The sequence below is a fragment of the Psammomys obesus genome, unplaced genomic scaffold (genome assembly GCF_907164565.1).
Source record: "Psammomys obesus unplaced genomic scaffold, mPsaObe1.curated_primary_1811, whole genome shotgun sequence".
NCBI lineage: Eukaryota > Metazoa > Chordata > Mammalia > Rodentia > Muridae > Psammomys > Psammomys obesus.
The window spans coordinates 4,760,595-4,783,626 of record NW_026596109.1 but is presented as its reverse complement, the minus strand read 5'-3'; the positions used below and the strand labels follow the sequence as shown (position 1 = coordinate 4,783,626).

The window sequence follows — 23,032 nt, the reverse complement described above, 5'->3', positions numbered from 1 at the left end:
TATAGGGTGTGCGGTGTCAGGCATCTGCCAGCATCACGGACAATATACCTGGTGAAAATGAGGGATTGAGGCGCCTGTAAAAGCACTCAGAAAACTGCTCCAACCGGTAGGTTTTCCCACTTAAATGATTAGGTTGCAGGATGTAAAATGTCCCATTCTCCTCCCATCCTTAGCTCTCCATGAAAGGCCATGTAGAAGGGTTTGCCAGAGCTATCAGAAGCACGGTGTAGTATGAATTCCCAAGGCTTGTCGAGAAAATACTGAAAAATGGTGAGTAGGGGAAAGAGGGGGAGGAGAAAGCTAGATGGAGAGTGACACCTTATGCTTAGGAGAGGACTGAAAGCAGCTCACTGATTTCATATTAATATACATATTGCCTAAGTGTCTTGTCAATAGTACGGGCCAAAGGTTCGTTAAATTAACTGTGGGAGCAAAAAAAGGAAGGCTCTCTTTCCCATTCATAAAGTTTCATGGCCAATAACACCACACCAAAAGACAGATGACAACAGAAGAATCATTAACAAGTTTATTTGATCATAGTTTTAACTGACGCGGCAGCCTGCAGGTTGAAGCTGACTCACTTTGATGTCTGAGTGTGCTGTGCATTCTTCCATGTAGGTTTGGTGAAGCATTTGACAGCCATATAGAAATATGATAGGCCAAAAAAGAGTCTCATCTAGCAGTAATGGACGAAGAAGGAAGCCTAAAAAGATCTGTCTATTCACATTCTTCTTGGTTGCTTCCTTCCTTCCAGATATGACAAAACGTGCTTCCTGGAATAGTGAGTAACCCAATGACCTACAATCAAAGAAGGTGAAAGAACTTCAGATGGTCAACTCTTATGGTGAAAGGGAGGAGATTAAGGGTGCTTTTAGGTTTTATGTCTGGCTTTGGGAAAAGGGCATGGTTTCTATGACCTGCCTTGGCAAAGATGAATTCTAATCTCTGTGCTCTGCCTGGAAAAGAATGAGGGATATGAGACGGGAAGAAGGGAGAAATTTTGCTTCTGGGAACTTCAGTTTGTAGTCATTTTCTGAGCCGTGACATAGCAAATATGAGCAAGTTCACTATAGACAGCGTCACCTCTCCCTAGTCCGTAGAAAATGCCCTTCTCAAACCCCAGCTCTTACGTGGAAGACCACAGCAAGGCATCACATCTGGCCCAGAGCAGGCTCTAAGGTCAGCCCATTGTAAACGGAAGCTGGCTATGACACTAACAGAAATCAATAAGCACATCTCCCCTCCTTGCCCACAGCTATCCCATTTACAGAACCTACAAGCATCTGCCATTTTCCACACCCAGATCTCACCCCACCCCAAGGAGACAGGAAGAAGTACAAAGTGTTTCCAGCAGATTTTCCTATTCCTGTATTTATTTTTAAACTCGAGGTCTCCCTGTACTTTCAGCTCTGTAGTCCCTCTAGTTCCTTCAATGCTACAAACTGTTATCATTAACAGCAGCAAGAGTTATTGGCCAGCATCCGTGTGATAACGATTTACACACGTGGTGCCTAATTCTTCCACTCAAGAGTTATGAGGAATCTGTTTCACAAATGATGAAATCAGGACTCAGGGTTTAAGGTATGCATCAATATAACATATTTTAAGTGGGGGGAAAAAATCAGTATTCAACACATTCCAAAAACTGCATGGTCTCTTTTTAGGAAATAAAAGAAGGAAGAAAGGAAGGAAGGAAGGAAGGAAGGAAGGAAGGAAGGAAGGAAGGAAGGAAGGAAGGAAGGGAGGGAGGAAGGAAGAGAAAGAGAGAAAGAGGGAAAGAAAGAAAGAATGAAAGAAAGAAAGAAAGAAAGAAAGAAAGAAAGAAAGAAAGAAAGAAAGAAAGAAAGAAAGAAAGAAGCTCTTTATTTGACCTACATATTCTGATCTGGTGTTTCCAGCATGGCAACTAGGGTAGCTTCTTCTGGAATTCAGCTTTTGTGCTGACTTCTTACTAGGTGTGTTCTCACCAGCGGCACTGGTACTGACATGAGCCTCCCAGACCAATGGTCCTCAGCCGATGGGTGGCAACTCCCACAGGGGTTGTGTATCAGATATACCGAATATCAGATATTTACACTACGATTCATAACAGCAGCAAAATTATAGTTACAGAGTAGCAATGAAATAATTATGTGGTTGGGGGTCACGGCAACATGAGGAACTGTATCAAAGGGTCAGGACATTAGGAAGGTGGAGAAGCACTGCTCTAGATACACAAGCACAGTGCTCTGATATAGTGTGTCTACAAATGAGCACATGCTCTCTCCATCCTCCGGAATGAAAATATCCAACATTTCTGTTCTATGGTAAAGTCCCAAACTATAGATCAATCTCTCCGACTCAGCACAGAAGTATGAGGTTGAAAATGCATCAACATTCTAGTGAGGAGAACAGGAGGTCTATGCTAATTTCTCTTGCAACACAGTATTCATCAGACATGACTCTGTGTGTGTGTGTGTGTGTGTGTGTGTGTGTGTGTGTGTGTGTCGGTCTCAGGACATGAGTGATACTGGGAAATAAAATTATAAATATAGAATCTGACAAGATTCTACATTTGAGGCAAATGTATTCTGTACTTTTCACATTCTTTCCCCTTAACAGTCTTTATAAGCAAATCAGGTTAGAAGGTGTCTTTCAAGTTTTTCATGTAGACCTTTTCATTTTGTTTGGATTGTTTTGTTGTTGTTGTTGTTGTTTGTTTTAAGATCTATTTTATTTCAATCATGTATATGGGGAAGGTGGTGTGTGGACATCAGTGCAAGTGCCTGTGGAGACCAAAAGAGGCCATCCCTCCCTCTACAGCTGAAGTTACTGGCAGTGAGCCAGTGTGGGTGCTGAGAACCGAAGTCAGCTCCTTTGCAAGAGCAGCACGCACTTTTGCCACTGAGTCATCGCTCTAGTCCCTTGTATTCCAACAAGTACAAAAGTAACATATATTTCTGCAAGTATTTTTATCCTTTTTAATATACATTACAAATATTTTAGAACAATGACATTTTGTTGTGTTTAATGTATTTACAAGACAAAAATATATTACAATAAATATGAATGAGATGGCAGATCTGACCAACAACAAGCTGTCACAACCAGGTATTTTAAAGGAATGCAGAACCCAGTGGTCTGCATATAGTAAGAGTTTTGAGATAGACAGGTGTCCAGAATCATAATGCATCTGGGAAACAAAGGTGGGAAACCCCCAGATTTCAGAAGGGGTTCCTTCTCATTGCTAATCGCATTACATTTAATGGTATTTAAACCGTGAACATTAATGAGCTATGCAAACATGATATAAAGCTAATATAGTTCTATTATTTCAAAATGTACATGACAGCCACATAATATCCTCTTAATTATTGTCATTATATACTGTAGTTCACACAATATCTGCAAATGTGAATGAGGCAAAATAAATAAATAAAACAGGTCACAGCAACATGTCTCACATTCCAATCTTAAATAGGACAAGCACATACCGGGTCAGACATCATTGCAAATACATTAATAAATAACACCTAGGTTGTTATGGCTACTTTGAACAGTTTAAAGCTGTATATTCAAAAGAGAACTTTTTTTTTGAGAATTTCACATTATCATTAAAAGGTAAAATAAATAATGAACTTTTATAATTTAAAAAGAAAGAGAGAGAGAGCGAAAGAGAAGAAAGATCTATATAGAACCAAAAGTAGTTCTGACATGCTGCTTTTCCGGTTCAGTTTGCCACAAGAATATTAGAACAGAAACAAACGAAATGATTGTCCCTGAAAAACAATTGCTGAAAGTTTTTCACAATATTGAGCGTGAACCCTTTTAAGATTAGAATGGTAATCTCTTTGACCACCTGCCTTGTGAATGTATATGTGCACATTATACATATACATACGCATACATGGATAGATAGATAGATGCCGCATGTGTGGTCACCGGGAGACCTAGTGAAGTCCCAGCAGTCCAAGCTGCTTACCCTGCCAACTGAGGAGCACTGAGCACTGGACTAAATTCCAACCCACTGGAGTTTCTGGGAAAGTTTCGTTCTTGCATAGTTTCCACACGCAGCCTACTCATCGGAAATAATCCCAGAGGGTCCAGGCTCACTGGGTGGGTGGGACTCTGGTTCCTCAGGCTTGCAGCTATCTGACTGGATCTGAAGGCACACACAGCTCTCTCCCCAAGCAAACCCTTCTCCTAACCACTCCGTGTTATCTCCTCTGTTTTTCCCATAGCTTGCAATCACCAGAACACCAGGTCTGTACGAACTGTGAACGGGCCAAACTGCTTCACAAACTGTGGCCCATGAGGAATGTTTTCTTGGCTAAGCAAAAGAAAGAGCACTAAGCCTCATGGCAGCAATTAGAATGGGCCCTCAAATAGGTTTGGAGTTGTGGGAGTGTTCAGAGATTTTCTTTAATCAACCACAGGTTTTTAAAGGGGAAAAGAGCCAGCAGCCCAATGTCTTGACCTGGAATCAAGATTTGACATCTCAAGGCCCCTGGGTTTCTTTAGTTATCATGAGCTTGGGCCTGTAGCTCGTCCAGGAAGTTAGCGCTAATGCCTAAATTTCTGTGTAATCACCTCCCACCATCCAGCAACTTATAGAATTGTTAATGATCTTGACCAAAAGACACACACGAAAAAAGCTAACGGCTCCAGTAAATTTCCATTTAAAAATACTTGGTTGGTGATATTCCTGGACTTTGTGCAAAGCCATTGCTCAAATTACATCTTTAAAAACAAACGAGCACACACACACAAATTCCTAAATCAATTCCTTAAAACCATTACGAAATCTAGTTACCATAACATCCATTCATAAATCTTGATCTCAGACAATGAGATGGCATGCCGTAGCCTTGGGTGGCCTCTGTCTCATTTCCCCAGGCAAAATGCTGGGTAGGCTTCCCAAGGGCAGGCTGGAATGTCAGAGCTCTGCAAGATCAGCTTAGTGTTCCCCTCAGTATTATGGACTTCAAGAAACCAAACATTCACATTCCTTACCATGAGAAATGAATTCATGAGGAACTTAACGGTTTAGTACTGGAAATACATTACTGGAATTTTTGGTTCATCTGTGAAAATCTCAGAACTGTGGTACACACTAAGCAATAACACAGGGCTGCAGCCAGCGTAGAAAAGCTCACAAATTAATACAAGGGCTTTTGGCCTTGGTTTTCAAATTCAGACCAGGCATCATTTAGCTCCATGAAAATCATCTTCGCATATTGCTCATAGGGCTGCCCAGTAGCCTAGAGAAAACACAAAACACAGTTAGATACCATGGGCCAAAATTAAACATATTAATTTCCCTGAGAATGTGGATGGTAATTAAAATGCTTTTTCATTCAGATGTTCCTTTTTTTTTTTTATATATCCCATCTACATGGAATTAATTACTATGCACTGCCCTGGGAACTTACAGACGGAACAGAAACTCATCAATAAGGAAAAAACTGGGAGCCTCGTGGGCAACAAAAGATGCACCTTTTGTTAATGACAACCCTGTCTCCATATGACTGTATTTCCAAACTCCCCTTTTCCAGTTTCTGTAAAGTTAAGGTCTTTGAGACTCATAATAAGGCAGTTTGCTAATTTCTCTGGCCTCCTATTACTCCTTTGACTGATCAAAGTCCAAGTATTAATGTTGTGCCCCATTACTTATCCTCTTTAGTCATATGGAGTGCAGAGAGATGGGAATCATTTATGGATTGCAAACATGCATTCCCAAAAGCACTGCGATCACAACTTCATGTCACGTGTCTGTTACAGTCCATATGACAGCAGGGTGGCCCATGTCTGTCTGATGTACCTCAATCTGGTGCACTGCTGCAAATTACAATGAAGTTCTGATCCTGTGGAACCCTTATGTGCTCTGGTAGTTTATCCAAACCATGAGAACCAATGGCAACACACATTGATGTTTTTAAAATCTTATTGATCCTCACCAATATTTTTTTTCCAAACGCACCCTGAAGCATCTCCTGAAATCCTGGCTAAATGTGATACTACCCTCCACGGCATTTTCTTCTGTGAAGTGTTCAGTCTCATTTTATTGCTGTAGTTCAAGATTACTTACAAGCCCCTAAAATAAGCCACCGGTACGTGCTGCACTTCCATAGTAGATAAAATGCTTTCCTGCTGTTTGCAAAAGATGCTTTGACTGCCCTCCGACAGCCTCACGAAGTATGACTATTTGTTTAAATACCTGATTCAAATACCCCACGGTTTTGTTAAAGAAGTGTCTTAGCCAATGAGCAAACTGAGAGCACGCTGTTTTATCCTACGCTTGCCAACTCTGAAACAAGTACGGAGCTGTCTGTGGCAGGGCAGACTCTACCCACCTTGTCTGGGTGTACCACGAGCACAGCCCTCCTGTATACTTTCTTCACTTGCTCTGGCGTCACCAGGTCTGCCATGCCCACAGGTTTCCACTTCGTCTCCCCGGCCCACAGTACGGTGTGCATCGTGGAGAGCAGGGCTCTGATGTTTCTCTCCTTGCCTTCTATCCATTCTAGGATCTGCAGGCAGGAAACACAAAAGGGGGTATGACACTCAAATGCTTTCTATCTACCAGCACTCTAAAGATTTGTCCCATTTCCCTGAAGCTGAACAAGCAGCCCCCTGGAACTGGACCAGCCTCCCACATCCCACCTCACCTCCCACCTCCCCCATCTGTTCTACCTCATTGTTTAAGGTTCACCTCTGCGGTTTGAGCTCCTTTCTCTCTGCCTCCCTACAGCTGATCACACACTCCTAACATGAACTGCATGAGGTCACACCTGAATCTACTTTGCTCCATCAACTAAATAAATATTCCTTCCATTGTAAGCCCAAGTTGTGCTCAGTGGTAGAACACCTGCCCTGGCTTTAACTCCCATCACAAGGGGTTTAAAAAATGTGGCCTAACCTACTGTACTTTTGTCATATAAGTCACACTTTATGGAGCGTGTGCGATCCCTTTTCCATCAATACAGGGGGGTTTTCATGGAAAGGTACTATTTCTTATCGTTAAATCTCAGGAGACCTGGCATAGACTAGAGCTTGGAAGGTTTATTAACTGAATTTATTCCTTAAATCACTTATTAGAACTAAGAACCTTCATGGCATGAATAAAAGAGGTGATTAAATGGAAGCTGTGGTGGTTTGAATGAGGATGGCCCCCATATTCTCATATATTTGAGTTCTTGATCCCCAGTTAGTGGAAGTGTTAGGGAAGAATTAGGAAATGCAGCTTTGTTAGAAAAGGTGGGGGTGAGTTTTAAGGTTTTGTTTATTTGTTTGTTTGTTTGTTTGTTTTAATGGAGTCAATGCCATTCCCAGTTAACTCTCTCATCTCTACTTAATTGTTGTGGATCAGATATGAGCTTCCAGTAATGCTCCAGAGCCATGCCTGCTGCTGCCAGGCTCCCTGCCATGATGATAGTGGATTCCAACCCTCAAGAACCGTGAGGCCCAAAAAATGTTTCTTATAAGTTGCCTCCATCATAGCGTCTCTTCACAGCAATAGAACAATAGTAACTAAGACAGCAGGAATCACAGAGTCATCAGCATTTGACATGTACCCATGCTTCAGTGAGTGAGTACTTCTGGGTAATGGTTCAGTTGAGGTTACTGATGGCTACTCTCCATCCTACGCCAATCCTATGCCAACCAAACAATCACACAGGGCTATACAGACAAAATGGCTTTCTCTTGTAGAAAACTGTCTTGAGTTTGCCTAATGAGCAATGGTTACGGTGGTAGACACTGGTTTGGAAAGGGACACACTAAGCTTCTGTGATGTCATGTGATTTGAAGAGCAAGCAAAAATACGGATCCTTTACCGCATTCAAGAAGGTCTCAAAGGATCTTTTCATGCACAGCTGATATTTAAATTTGCCGAGATATGAAGCAAAAGTGCCACAGTCTGCTGTTTCTAAAGCAATGTGAGAAGTGCTGGCCTGAGGGAGACAGCTTCACACAAAGCCACTGTAATTTTCATTATATTTAATGTTCTATCATGAATGAGTCAACCTCTCCAACTGGCATAAGCCTTATAACTCTTTGATCTTTATGTACCTCATCCACAACCTCACACTGTATCTTCAGACCCACCCTTAGTCTCCAGGCTGACTGGATCCAGCTCTCCACACTAGGCCTCACCTGCGAAGAACGGCTCACCTCCTTAAGGAACTTGGGTTCACTAAGTGACAAAATTCCTTTTTCTTTTAAAGTGAAAAAAAAAAAAAATCATTCTCCCTTCCCCCTAAACTGATTCTCACCCAGAACTTTAGAGTCAAGAACAGATATCCTTATTGTATGAGGTTTTTAATTTTTATTTTAAGAAAAAATAGAGCTTCTTTACTTTAAAGTGAAGGGGTCCTCACCATCATTAGCTTTCATTTCCTCAGCCTATATGGGCCTGTGCCTAAAATCTCCAGAATGGGAAATCCTGGGTGCATAAATATTTCTCTTGATCAGCAGAGACCTGAAACTGGACTTCAGTCATCCAAGAACAACAGAAAGTTCTCAAGGTGGACAGGAAATACAAATGGTGACTTAATCTCACCACTCTCTAGTGACTAATCCTTAACAACCTAAAGGTCTCAAGCTACAGTCAAATATCATTATTCATCTGGTGGGCAAATTAAGCATTGCGCACAAACTTTCCCAGAGATGCTTTGCTCATGAAGAGCATGGCTGCCTTCAAACCACAGCTTCAGGGTCCCACTGTAATACAATGATTGCCAGAGTGAAGTGCCCTCCTGAGTTGATATGGTCTGTATCCCACTCTCATCTGTATTGAGTTTAACACTCAAGATGGTGGGTGGCATTAGGACGTAGGGCCCTTAGAAGGTGTTAAGATTTAAATTATTTCCCACAGGCTCATGTTTTGAGCACCTGTGCACCGGTGAATGGTCTTTGGAAGGTCTGTGGAACCTGCAGGGGGCTGAGATAGTAGAATTAGCTCCCTAGGAGTGGACTTTAGTTCTACCTCCCTACCCCTCGCTGGAGAGCCCCTCTCTGTGCTTCCTGTCTGCTTCTAAGTAACATTCTGCATGCTCCCACTGCCAGGCCTTCTAGTTACAGCAAACTGATATCTTCTGAGACCATGAACCAAAATAAGTATTTCCTTCCTCAAAGTTGTATCTATCAAGCACTTAGTCCCTAGTGACCAACATAAAGGTAGCTAGAGGTGACCAGACATCCATGACTTGTCACACATCTTTGTCCTATAGGATAGTCAAGGGGCCCACTCACCTTTAGTTTCTCAGGATCCATTTCCTTAGCCATCTCCTCCTTTCTCATCTCAGCTATTGTTCGAGGCCCCTTTTTGTCTTTGTGGGCATTGAACCCTTGACTAGAAAGCAGGTCTTCAAAGTCAGCAGCCTTCTGTTTCCCGTCTGGAACATAACATTGGGGAATCATCAGGACTTTTTTCTAAAAAGGAATGTCAAACCCCCACTTCATGGGAGTACAGGGCTTCAAAATAGTTTGTCCATACACCCGCTCTCTTTATAGTTGCCGCGTGAGGAATGTTTAAGACTGTACAACAGATGAGAAAAATGGAAGGCTAGAGGACCTGAGGAGCCACTCCAGAATCACACAACATGTACGGCAAGGCCAGGCCTGGAGTCTGTATCCTTAAAACCTATTTCATCTCCAATGTAACTTTGCAGATGAAAATACTCATGATTCTATAATGGTTATAACTAACCAATATCAGAGATTGGACAGGAGCCAAGATTTGAGTCCCTGAATTCTACCCGGCTATCACTTCCTGTCTATACCCAGCTGATGGGCTCGGTGGATCCAGCAAGTCTGGTTGCGGACTAAGTCTCTCTCCATCTTTTTCAAGAGCCAGATCCTAAAACCAAACTCTACATGTCTGACATCCAGCTATAACGACAGGAACACTGCAGGCACTCATGCCTTAGTTTCTTCATCTAGAGCACAAGGGTGATGTTAACAATACAGTGCTGCCATGAGAATGTGATAAAAGCACGCCTGGTTATCTCAGTGTTATTGTGAAGACAAAACAGAACAAAACCGCAGGGGCCCGCATAGTAAACGGAGTGATCAACCCAAAGTAGTTCTTTTCCTGGTTGGGAGACATCTTCCATCTTCTCCAAACAGAAAATGAAGGGGATGCCACATGGCTCAACAAAAGTGTCTAGAGAATTCCCCTGATAACTGAAGAATAAACACCAGGCCACACATTCCCAGCACGTGCAAGTATTGGTTTTGAAGACAGTATAATACGGGAGCATGCCTACGACACTCCTGCACATAGGAAGCACTCAATACCTATTGACCACTGCGAAGGAGAACCCACCTTTGGCCATGTTCCCCAAAGGGAATCATCAAACCAACCGAGATGCCAAGTATACTGACACTACCTGGAAAATTCAGTTTTAACAGATACTATTTTTATATCCACGTCAAATGAGATTCTAATCTAGCAGGGCTGGAGAGACAGCGCAGCCAATAAGGACACCTGCTGCTGTTGCAGAAGAACTGGGTTCAGTTCCCAGCACACACTCGGTGCTTCAGAACCATCTATAACTCCAGTTCCAGGGGATCTGAAACCCTTTTTTGACTTCCTTGGGTACCAGGCATATACATGGCGTACATATATACACAAAAATAAGTATCGATATACATAAAATAAAAATAAATCTAAAAACAAGTTTGTTTGTTTGTTTGTTTGTTTGTTTTTAATTTATTCCAATCTAGGACATCTTCCAGCCCTAGGTGATGGCACCATCACAGACACAACACACACTCTCAGGAGTCCACCAGCCACTCCTTTCACTTGGGTCCAAGGAAAACGCCTAGTGTCATTTTGACAGGTTTTCATCCTTTTTCTCCTAAGAGTACTTCCTTTCTTCTAAAGGAAATAGTTTTATGTCCCGTCTACCCACCCAATCAACATGTATTTAATACTTACAGCGAGTGCTGTGCTAGGTTTAAAACCTTAGGACAAACACCTTGCTCTTACTCCGGCATGGAGAAGGAAAGATGAGTGAGCCAGCACTTACATGACACCAGTGTGGGGTCACGGTAGGCCTGGGTGCTCCACACACAGTACTGGGGTGGATCACCTGATGTCTCTTCAACTCTATGACGATCTCATCAACCTCTGTGACATCCCCGACACTGGGACAGCACAGGCAGGGCGTCTATACCAGGCATATCCCATCATCCTTACCCAGATTAGTAGATCCTTTCCCACGTTCGCTCTGCCCTGTAGGCGTGGCTGAAAAGCTCACGTTGTAATTGGGCCGGTTCTGGGGAGAGGAGTGAGGCACGCTGGATTGTGGCTTGGACTGTGCCTGCTGCCAGTTGTATCCGGCAGGCTGCTGCCAGCCTCCACCCATTGGCTGGGGGGATGCCTTCTGTGGTGAGCTGAGAGGAGGAAATCCTCCACCCAGTCCCGTTGGTGTGGTGGGTTTGCTGGCAAATGAAGAGCTACCTGTGGAGGAAAAGGGAGAGAGAGGCGGTGAGGCTATTTGAAATGGCTTCAGACTCGGGTCGCAAGATTTTGGTGCAGTGATTATAGTGGAAAATGTTTGGGGTGATTAACAGAATTAACCTTCCTAACAGGTAAGGAAGAGAGTATACCTGAATATATGTCATTTCCTTAATCACCCCACTGAGACTTTTAGATAGTACCCTTGCCTTGTTCTTTTCTTCAGATGAACAAACAGCAACCCGTAGTGCTTTAGTGGATTTATCTGTATCACACAGCCAGAATACAGTAGAACATTAGAACTTGACCTTTTGAGTTCTGGACTGTGCCATCCTGCCCAGCCTGCTACCTTCTAAGCAAGTTGTATTTCTTTACTAGAGTCAGAACTATCAGCCGGGCATGGTGGCACATTCGTTTAATCCCAGCACTCAGGGAGGCAGAGGCAGGAGGATCAACATGAGTTTTTGGCCAGTCTGCTCTACAAAGTGAGTCCAGGACAGCCAAGGCTACATGAAGAAACTCTGACTCAGGAAACAAAAACAAAAACAAAAAAACAAAAAAACTACCAAGTGACATGAACAGGATAAAACAGATGGCCTCATAAGAGTTCTGCTTAAATGTCAATTTAAGCAGGTAAAATACCTGTCAATGGGCAGGTAAAATGAGAAGTTGAAATGTGGCAATCTCCAAAGACCCTTCAACGAGCCAAAAATAATGATAATAATAAAACAACTATCACTCATATAGCTCTTCACAGCGTGCTGAGAGAAGGGAGTCAATACTAAGGTTCACTGACAAGTTTGTCGTCACACAGCCGGTTAATGGAGATGCTTTGACCGCGGGCATCTTGCCTCTGCACCTCTGTCCCCAGTCTCAAGTTCCTCCCAAGGCTCTGAGCCGCTACTGAAAGCCAACCCTTACTGTCTTTCCTCTCTAGCCATGTCCTCTTCCCTTTCACAGCAGGACGCTGTAAGGTAACTGCTGCATTTAGAATCAACCTGTGGGAGTTCAGTGGTGGCAGTCACGCACCGTTCACTTTTCATGAACGTATTCTAAGCCATTCGCCAGCAGCTGTTGAATATCTGACGTTTGCCAGGTACTATGCCGGGCCCTGGGACTATGCACAAACATGTCATCTTGCTTTTATAAAGCTAGGTAAATTTTTTTCCATTTCCACCGGCTTCAATTTTTCTCAGCCATAAAATTGCTACGTCTTTATCAGAGGTATCATGGAAACACACAACCATTGCATGAAGTGTTTCACGGCCCCAGAGTTAAGTGACCTCAACCCAGAACAATGTTAACCGCATGTTTTACACTTTGTAAGGACTCAGTAAGCATGTGACCACAGAAAACAATAACAGCAGGCTGGCACACGAGTCTATCGCCGCCCCTGTCATTTTCCATCACCGCCACTTCACTTGAGGCAAGGTCTTACTATGTAACTCACCTGGTCTAAAAATTCCCCATGTGTTCCAGGCTGGCCTCAAATTGGTGATTCCCCTGCCTCACTGAGAGTGCTTGAGAATAAATGCAGCAAATCACCCTCTTCCAGGGCCTCCTGGGCCCTCTTGTCCCTAGCATTGCAACATATGTGTAAGGCTGGGTACTCATCTTGTACTGTGTTTTCGTTTTCTATTTTAAGGATGCTCCCTTTGTTCTAAGTACATCTGTTCATCATTTTAACACTTGATTGATTATCTCCTGTGTATAGGAGAAAGCCTCGTGAACTCAAAGCACCCTCTGGATTTCCACTGTTCCCATCGCCTGTTCGTTCATTTAGGAACTGCTTTGAGCATCTTCTACACGCCAGGGTGTGGATCCAGCAGTGAAATGGTGGGCACGGACATCACGCTCATGGAGCCTGTCAACACTGTATGAGCCTGTAATGTCTAACTTTCCAGAATATGTTCACATGCGACATTTCTGCATGCTGATGCTAGCCAAGCAGTGAACTGGCCTAAACCCCAGCAAAGCAGGTCACAGCCATCCTCAAAAAATGCTGAAGAAGCCTTGGCTTTCAGCCTTGACTGTGCTTTCGAATTATCTAGGGAACTTTTCATTAAATGTCTCATCCAACATAGCACCGATGCAGCAGGTATTTTCTGTTTGATTAATGTTCCTCTCTCCTGCCATACCGTAAGCTTCACTGAACAGGAACGATGGTTAGCAAAGAGCATATAATCACAAATACCTATCAAATGAGGAAACCAAAGCTTATTGGTTCAAAATGGAGGTGGCCTTTCTCTGAGACACCCTTACGAGTCTGAGAGGGCTTAAAATTTCCTGGTCCTTTAACTTTCCTTTGACCTGTCAGCAATTTCTACTCATTTCCTCTATTAAATAGCAAGCAGTTTCCACCATTACTGAATTCAGACAATCTTCCTAAGGGACAAAACTAACTGCTTCCTGAATTTGCACACAAGTTACAGTAAAGCAATTCTGAAGTCTTTCTGAGCCAATCTTAGCTTCTGAAGCCCCCTTCTCTAACCCCTATCCCCACGGATCCCAGGTCTTCTGACCAGCAGTCGTTTTAGACATTCCCTCCCCTCTGACTGGACTCCTTTCTCTCCCCATATCCTAATCATATCACAGGTTTCAACTTAGAAGCCACCCTTGTCATCCTCTTTTAAGCCGGGACTCTGGCTTAAGTGATTTTGTTTGGATCAAAGGTGAACTCCAGTCATTAGCTCCTTCCAGGAGGCCATTTTTGCTGTATCTCAGAAGACAGCACTTTATGGAGCTTACATAAAGTTCCATCCCACAACAAGGCTACATCTAGGCCAGTTACCTCTGAATATCTAGGGAGGAGTTGAGCACTGATGTTTGTGTTAGAACTGGTTCAACTGAATGACCTTAAGAAGGCCTCTGGCTATTGTCATTGTTTTGTTTTTGTTTTTTTGAGTTGCTGCTGTGTTGTCTGATGAGTGAAAATTTTTGACTTACAGCTCTCAGTGATGTGTCTGTTCGTTGTGTGACCTTAACAGGAAAAATTGCTTGAATTTGTAAGCTGTATAGCTTAAAAAAAGAAGTGTAAGAAACCACATTCTGAGAAGGGGGTTGTGAGAATTACTGCATTTCCAAACTGTACAAGCAGGGTTATTGTTTGTAGTGATATAGGCTTAGCTACTCTGAAAGTATTGATGCTGTCTGATTGTCTGGCTATAAACTGCAATCTGAAGAAATGGAAGATCCACATGTGGAGTAGATGGCAAGGAAGAACCATCTACTCAGATACACACACACACACACACACACACACACACACCCACACACACACACACTTTTTTCCTAGAAGGGAGAGAAAAAACACTCCAGTAGCAATGATTATTATACTGAGCACACGGATTTTATCTTCTAAATCTTATCCCCCACAGAAACGACTACAGGCACCTAGGAAAAAGACAACTAGCGCTGGCGTGTAAGAAGCTTGGGAAACGCCTGAACATCCCACTGTCCCATCAAGGAGGATGCCTCTTCCTTTCACTTGATAGAATTGCAGGAAAAGACATAGAAGGCAAAGGAGCATTCATAAAACAAACCAAGGATAGGAAGAATAGCAAAATTAATAATGCCAGAAATGGTTGTTAACCCACTGAACCAAAAGGAACCCATTAATCTATCCTGAAGATAGAGATAAGTGGCATAAGTGACAGACAGATAAACAGAAAGTAGATGGATGGAGACAGACAGACAGATAGATAGACAGATAGATGATAGATAGATAGATAGATAGATAGATAGATAGATAGATAGATAGACAGATATGATAAGTAGATAGATGAGTAAGAACGAGAAGGGAGGGAATGAAGAAAAAAGAGAGGGAAAAGGAAAGAGAAAGCAAGAGAGAGAGATCCTTGAAGTAAAATGTCAGCTCATTAATATAGTGAGAGACGCTCATATGGAAAATACATTGTTTGTTTGTTTGTTTGTTTGTTTGTTTGTTTGTTTGTTTTTAAATAGAAACTGAGAAACCAAATTCCACTGGGACTACTAGTTTATATCCCCACCAATAATGTGTAAGGGTTCCCTTTTGTCCATATCCTCACTAGCATTTGTTTTTATTTGTTTTCTTAATGACATTCATTCTGATTAGGGTAAGATGGATGTTTGCAATTTTTATGTTAATTCCTGTGATGCCTAGTGAGGTTGAACATATTTCCATATCACTTATTGAGTATTTTCACTCTCCCTTTTGAAAACTGTTCATTTTATAAGTCCATTTACTGACTTTGATTGATTGATTGATTGATTGATTGATTGATAGATGGTTTTTCAAAACAGGGTTTCTCTGTGTAACCCTGGCTATCCTGGAACTTGCTCTATAGACCAGGCTGGCCTTGAGCTAAGAGAACCACCTGCCTCTGCCTCCCAAGTGCTAGGATTACAGGTGTGTATCACCACTGCCCAACTTGAGTTTGATTTATTTTTGCTTAGTTTCTTTACTCTATATTTATTTCTATATTCTAGATATTAATACTGTCTGATGTAAAGCTAGCAAAGATGTTCTCCGATTCTATAGGCCATATCTTCATTTAACTTTCCCTTTGCTATACAGAAGGTTTTTAATCTCACACGGTCCCATTTGTTAAGTTTTGGAAATATTTCCCAAGCAACTGCAGTTCTCTTGAGAAAGTCCTTACCTGTGTACACACCTTGAGGAAAAGTTTTCTCTACTTTTTCCTCTAATGGATTTAGAGTTCAGGACTTTCATGAAGGTCTTTATCCACTTGGAGTTGGTTTTTATGAGAAGTGAAACAGGGATTTGTTTTCTTTCTTGTACACATAGATATCCAGTTTGTACCATTTGTTTAAAATGCTACCTTTCCTGCAGTGTATATTTTTGACATCTTTGTCAAACAAATTAAAAAAACAAGCATGTGGCTGTAGCTGCATGTGTTACCTCTAGGTGTCCTATTTCACTGACCCACAGTTCTGGCTTTGTGTCAACTCCACAAAGATAGTAATGTATCTATTACTATGGTTCTGCAGTAGTAAGTCGAGTGTGGCATCTCCAGAAGCATTATATTTGCTCAATATTTCTTTGGCTATCTGTGCTCTTCTGTGACTCCATATGAATTAATTTATTTTTAATTTATATTGTCTGTGTGAGAGTGTCTGATCCCCTGGAACTGAAGTGAGAGACAAGTGTGAGTAGCCATGTAGATGTTGGGAATTAAACCTGGGTCCTCTGGAAGAGCAGCCAGTGCTCTTAACTGCTAAGCCATCTCTCTAGTGCTGGTACTGGAATTTTCAATGGTGTAACATTAAATCTGTAGATTGCCTTTTCACAGAACGACCATTTTTACAACATTACTTCTTTCAGTCATGGGCATGGGAGGATTTTCCATCTTCTAATGTCCTCCTCAGTTTCTTTCATAAATATTTTAAGGTTTCCAATTATGGAGAGCTTTCATTTCCTTGGTTAGTTTATTTGAAAGGTTTTGTGAACTTCTGTTATTGCTTTTGAGACAACTGTGAATAGGATTTGTTGCCTTTCTTAGCATGAATATTATTATTATACAGCATGGATACTGACTTTATATGTTATTTTTTTTTATCCTGCTATTTTGCTGAAGGCATTTATCAACTTCAGCAAGAGTTTTCTGGAGGAGTCTTTTTAGTGGCTTATGTATAGAACCATATACCATAGCATAAGGATGCTTTTAACTTCTTCCGTTCTTATTTATGTCCATTTTAATTAATTTTCCTGTCTTATCATGCTGGCTAGGACTTCAAGCACTATATTGAATAAGGGTGGAGAAAGTGGACATCTTTGTCTCATTTTTGTTCCATTTAGCACTGGCTTTACTGTCACATAGAGCCTTTACTATATTAAGGTATGTTCCTTCCAGTCTTAGCTTTTCAAAAACTGTTATCAGGGATGTTGGATTTTGTCAATAATTCTGTCCTTGAATCCACTTATATGATGTACTACATTTATTGATTTGTATATGCTGAACCACCCTTACATTTCTGGAATGGAGTTGAATTGATCAGCGTGAATGATCATTTTTATGTGAATTCAGTTTCCAACTATTTTACTGAGGTTTGTTTTGTTTTTATTTATTTGTTTGTTTGTTTTGCCTAACTTCATCAGGGAAATTTTTGCTGTTGTGTTTTTATCTGGTTTAGGTATCAGGATAAAGCTGGCTTCATAAAAAAAAAAAAAAAAAAAAAAAAAAGTGTGGATGTGTACCTTTCTTTTAATTTTATGGACTACTTTGAGTAAGGTTGGTACTACTATTTTGTAATGCTCTGGCATAAGTCAGCCTGGAGGCTTTCAATTGCAGATTTGGTGTTTTTGTCGTTGTTGGGAGGGTAGTTTGTTTAAGATCGTTGCTTCATTTCCCTTGCTTGTTATAGAGATGCTTGAATTGTTTTCCATGTTTATTTAACTTTGTTAGGTCAAATCGTCTAGAAATGCAACCATTTCTTCTAGCTTTCCCAATTCAATGGAATATAAGTTTTTAAAATATGCTCTCATAATTTTACAAATTTCATTTATGCCTGTCATAATTTCTCCCTTTTCATTTCTAGTTGTATTCATGTGGGTCTTCTCTTTCTTTACTTTGGTGAAGGATTTGCCCATCTTAGTTATCAATTCGTTCCTTCACTGTTTTATTTTTTTGTATTACTTTGTTTATTTCTATTTCAATAATTTCCAATCTTAATCATTTATTTCCATCCACTGCTTTTGTATTTGGCTTGTTCTTGGCTAAGAAAGAAAGAATTCTAACATAATGAGTATTTGCCGAAAGCCTTTCTCTTTTCCCAGTGGAAAACTTTCACTATTTTATGAATCTCACCTGAAAACTCCTTTATAGTAAAAGAGCATGAACTGCACTCCCTGTGGAACCTTAGTAACTCTGGTTTTTTACATTATTTTTATTCTTATTCTTATTATTATTATTATTGCTGTTGCTGTTATTTATCAGATTATAATCCCATCCAAGATGCCTCTGGAGCCATTCTACAACCTCATTAATACTAAGATACTTACACTTGGCTCTACTTTAGTGAGCTCAACCATATCTTAATTTCTTCCCCAGTACTCCTCTTTCCCTTAACACTAGTGCTTCAACTCCAACTCTTGGTTCGCACTGAGGCCAAGGATCCAGTTTTACCCAAGCTGAGGTTCCAAAGAGATTAAGGGCAAGTCTTTCGCTGTCACAGGAACAGTGCAGAGCTGTGACTGTGTCCCTGCCAGTTGACATTAGCATCAGGTATTATTGTTCACATCTTAACTTGGTAAGTTTTACCTAGTGTTCCCAGATCAGCAAAGGGATCCAGAGTCTGGGGCTTGCTCTGATGTGTGGGGGTGCCATGTGACGAGCCTGTCGGGCTGGTGGCGGCTGATTTGCTCCCCATTCCAAAACCCCCTGAAAAGGAATGGAGACCATTGAAGAAGAGTTAGTTCCCTGCGGCTGGAGAACCAGAGATTCAGGGCACCTGCTCAGCTGTCCCTAAGGCCAATTAGGATGGGGTTTGGAAATGTGGGAGAAGTCCCTAGATCCTGTTATTCCAATCTGGGCAAGTGGTGACCTGAAACAAGGATAAGACACAGCTCAGGCTTGTGTCTGTCCTTGTCCATGCATGTTCTTTCCCTTGTTTATCGCTCCCATCCTGACTTTCTCTGTCTTCAGAGATCTGGAGTCAGGCTGGATCTAAACTCCCCCTGCCATCCTGGGGAGCCTGCTTCCCATCTTCAACAACATTTTTAACTTAAAATGTATAGTATGGATACCTTATTTTATGTGCATGGGTGTTTGGCCTGTATGTATGTCTGTGCACCCTGTGTTGGCAAAACCCACAGAGATTGGAAAAGTACATCAGGTCCCCAGGAACTAGAGCTACAGATGGTTGTGAGCTGCTATGTGGGTGCCAGGAATCTAACCTGGGCCCACTACAAGAGCAGGTGTGTTCTTAACCACTGAACCATCCCTCCAGCCCATTAACATTTTTTAATTTTAATTTTATTAATTACAGTTTATTCACTTTGTATCCCAGCTGTAGCCCCCTCCCTCCTCCCTCCATCTTCTTCTCCTATGCCCCTCCCCCAGTCCAATGATAGGGAAGGTCCTCCTCCCCTTCCATCTGACCCTAGCCTATCAGGTCTCATCAGGACTAGCTACACTGTCTTCCTCTGTGGCTCCCCCTTAAGGTGGAGGTGATCAAAGAGCCAGCTTCTGAGTTCAGGTCAAAGACAGTCCCTGCTCCTATTACTGGGGAACCCTCTTGGACACTGAGCTGCCATGGGCTACATCTCTGCAGGGGTTCCAAGTTATCTCCAGCATGGTCTTTGTTTGGAGAATCAGTCTCACAAAAGACCCCTGTGCCCAGATTTTTTTGGTTCTGTTGCTCTCCTTGTGGAGCTCCTGTCCCCTCCAGGTCTTTCTATCTCCCCCTTCTTTCACAAGATTCCCTGCACTCTGCCCAAAGTTTGGCTATGAGAACGTTTTATTTTTAAAAATTCTAAGTCACAGGTAACAAAAGCAAAAAGTAGACAAGTTGAACTAGAAAAACCTCTATGATAAGGGGAGTAGTCAACAGAGTAAAAAAAAAAAAAAAAGTGAAGTATACAATGGGGAACAAATATTTGCCAACCATTATTCTGATAAGGAGTTTGAGCCAGAATATATATTTTAAAAAGCTTAATAATAAATTGACAAGTGACTTGATTTTAAAATAGGCCAAGAAAATTTCTCCAAAGAACATTTACAAATGGTCACAAAACATAAAAAGATTCTCAACATCACTGCCCTAGTTAGTTTTTTATTAGTGTGATGGAGCATCATGGCCAAGGCAACTTATAGAAGAAAAAGATTATGGAGCCTACAGTTAAGAGGCTTAGAGTCCATGACCATCATGGCTGGGAGGAAGGCCATGGGCAGGCACAGTGATGGAGTAATACTTGAGAGCTTCCATCTTATCCACAAGCATGGGGCATAAAGAGCAAACTGGGAATGGGGTGAGGTTTTGTAACTTCAAGCCCACTCCCAGGGACACACCAGCCCCTTCTCAAACAGCTTCACCAACCAAGTCTAGCTAAGTCAAATATATAAGCATATGGAGGTCATTCTTATTCAAATCACCACAATGACTGATTGTTAGAGTAAATATAAATCAAGTAAACACCTGTCAGAGTTGCCACCTGCCAAAAATATAATAACAAGTGTTTGTGAGAGTGAGAAGGTACTGGAATCTTTGTACATGATGGGAGGGGATGAGAATGGTACAGTTACTGTGGGAAGCAGTAGGCACAAACTAAAAAGCATCACAATCCAGCATCTATGTTCCTGGGAATATATCCAAGATATTGATTAAAATAAGAACCTCAAAGAGACAGAACACAACCGTGGTCATTGCATGTTTTCACTGCAAATGAAAGGCAGGGGGGAAAACGTGGTATTATGTGGACAGTGAAATGTGAGTTAGCCTTGGAAAGAAATGTTCTTATGGATTACAATGTGGATAAACCTCAGGACATTTTGTAAAATGACATAAGCCACTCACAAAAACACAAATGCTGTGACTTAGCAGAGAACTTACCCAGTCAAACTCATTGAAAGTAGGGTGCTGGGTATCTGGGGCTAGGGAAAGGAGGCTACGGGAGCTATTACGTGGTGGTGTGGAGTTTCAGTCATGAGCAGTGAGGGAGAGTGCGCCTACATTGTTTTGCTTACAGTTACTCTGCTGGGTACGATAAACAAACATTGCTAGCCTCATCTCTCAGATAAGAAAAGTAAAGCTGAGACTTATCCAAAAGGAAAAAAAAAAGTTTTTTTCCAGGAACGTGTAAGTGGTAGAACCAATTCAGATCTGTCTAATTCTGTAGCAGATGAGTCTTGGAAAGTTAAATAGTCACCAAATGCACTGGGAAAACTGCTGCCAGAATGCAGATCTTCAGGACTATCAGCATCCACCTCATCTTGTGTGAAGGCCATGCGTTTGGTACTGGGCACATATGTACAAAAGATCAGCTGCTGGTCTTTACCTGGTTTGGTAGGCCAGTCCCAACCTCCGGCAACATCTGGCTGGATGTTCACAGCAGGTGTGCTAGAAGCTGCCAACAGAGGGAAGACAGATGAGAACAAGACTTCTCAGAACCCCCTCCTCTGAGTTTGCGCAGAGCAAAGCCATATTTTGCTAGCCTGCGTGGCTTCACACGCAGTATCTCATGGACTCGTCCCTCCTCCCCTACGCCCCACCCCCTGACACACACACACACACACACACACACACACACACACACACACACTCTGCAACAGCGGGGGGAGGGGGATGGCTTTCATCTATGCGTGCTCACCAGACCTTGGTAGAAGCATCGGCTTTCTCTGCTCCTTCTTTGGCTCGCCTTTATGTTACCTCTGGATGCACCAACTTGGAATTATAATTGTGCACATGTCTGTCTTCACTAAAATTTGAGTTCTTTGAATGCAAGAACTGTTTCATTCATCTTTGTGCACCCTCCTTCTATACTTAATATTCTGGGCCGTTCAAAAAATGTGCTGTTGGAGGAAAGGCTCCCTCCCTAGGACTTTGCCCATAAAAATCGGTAGAATTCAGTCACTAAACTAGCATTACAGGTGGGACTGAAAACACACACACACACACACACACACACACACACACACACACAGTGGCGGTGCTTTCACATCTCGGCACTTAGTGTAGTCTTGTGAAAAACCACTCCACTATTCCACCGAATGAAGGAGAAAACCCCTTCTTACCGTGCACTGTGGGGGAAGGGCTTCTTGTGGGCTGCAGAAAGGGGTCGCTAGAAGCATTGGTGTTCAGAAAGGAGCCCAGCAGATCCTGACCTGGTGGCTTAGCAGGGGCTCCAAAGGGGTCAAAGGTGCTACCTAGAAAACAAAGGGAAAACGCATCTCTTCATCCTGTCAGTTAACAGTGCTGTTAATACTGAGTGGCGGCCGCTATGACTTGGCCAGATACTTGACCGATAAAGATGATGCTTCCTCTTGACTTCCCTCAGCCCCTCCCAGCCTTACAGCTTTCTCGGGAACCAACAGTGGGTCCTGACACAATGGAATCACCCTACCTCGGAGAAGAAAGAGTCTGGATTTATTGATTAGAAAAGCCATAACTCTAAATGAGGGTCTAATTAGCTCTTATAAATCCTGTGTGTGTGCGCGCCTGTGTGTAGCGTAGAGTGTACATGTATGTATGCGTGTTTGTGTGGTGTGTATTGTGTGTATGTGTGTATATATGTGTCTGTGTGGTGTGTGTGGTACAAGTATGTATTGTGTGCATATGTATGTGTGTGCATTTGTGTGTATGTGTGCGTTGTATGTGTGAATGTGTGTATGGTGTGTGTGTGTATACACCACACCACAGTACAGGTATCTGTTCTTATCTTCTGCCATGTCTGAGACGGTCTCATTTCTCAGCTTCCTACCTCAGGTCTGGAGCTCCTGGGGATGTCTGCCTCTACTTCCCATCACATTGCAGAAGTGTTAGGATTACAGATGCCCACCCTACATACCCACCTTTTTGTGGGCTCTGGGGACTCAGACTCAGGCTCTGACACGAGCTCTTTTACCCAGTGAACTCTCTCTCCAAGCCAGC

General features: G+C 42.2%; 1 protein-coding gene across 5 annotated transcripts in view; it reads right to left on the bottom strand.

Moving 5' to 3' along the window:
- Positions 1–514: 514 nt before the first annotated feature.
- The window catches only part of Dnajc6 (DnaJ heat shock protein family (Hsp40) member C6), a 154,002-nt gene continuing 131,484 nt past the window's right edge, over positions 515–23,032 (bottom strand). For all 5 annotated transcript variants that reach the window (XM_055628887.1, XM_055628886.1, XM_055628885.1 and 2 more), the window contains 7 exons: positions 22,177–22,308; positions 21,441–21,509; positions 18,706–18,825; positions 11,183–11,446; positions 9,232–9,374; positions 6,333–6,509; positions 515–5,240 (listed from right to left, as the gene is read on the bottom strand). In XM_055628887.1, the coding sequence (XP_055484862.1) occupies positions 5,139–5,240; positions 6,333–6,509; positions 9,232–9,374; positions 11,183–11,446; positions 18,706–18,825; positions 21,441–21,509; positions 22,177–22,308 (1,007 nt within the window). In that variant the 3' untranslated portion in view covers positions 515–5,138. The remainder of the gene's footprint in view (positions 5,241–6,332; positions 6,510–9,231; positions 9,375–11,182; positions 11,447–18,705; positions 18,826–21,440; positions 21,510–22,176; positions 22,309–23,032) is intronic.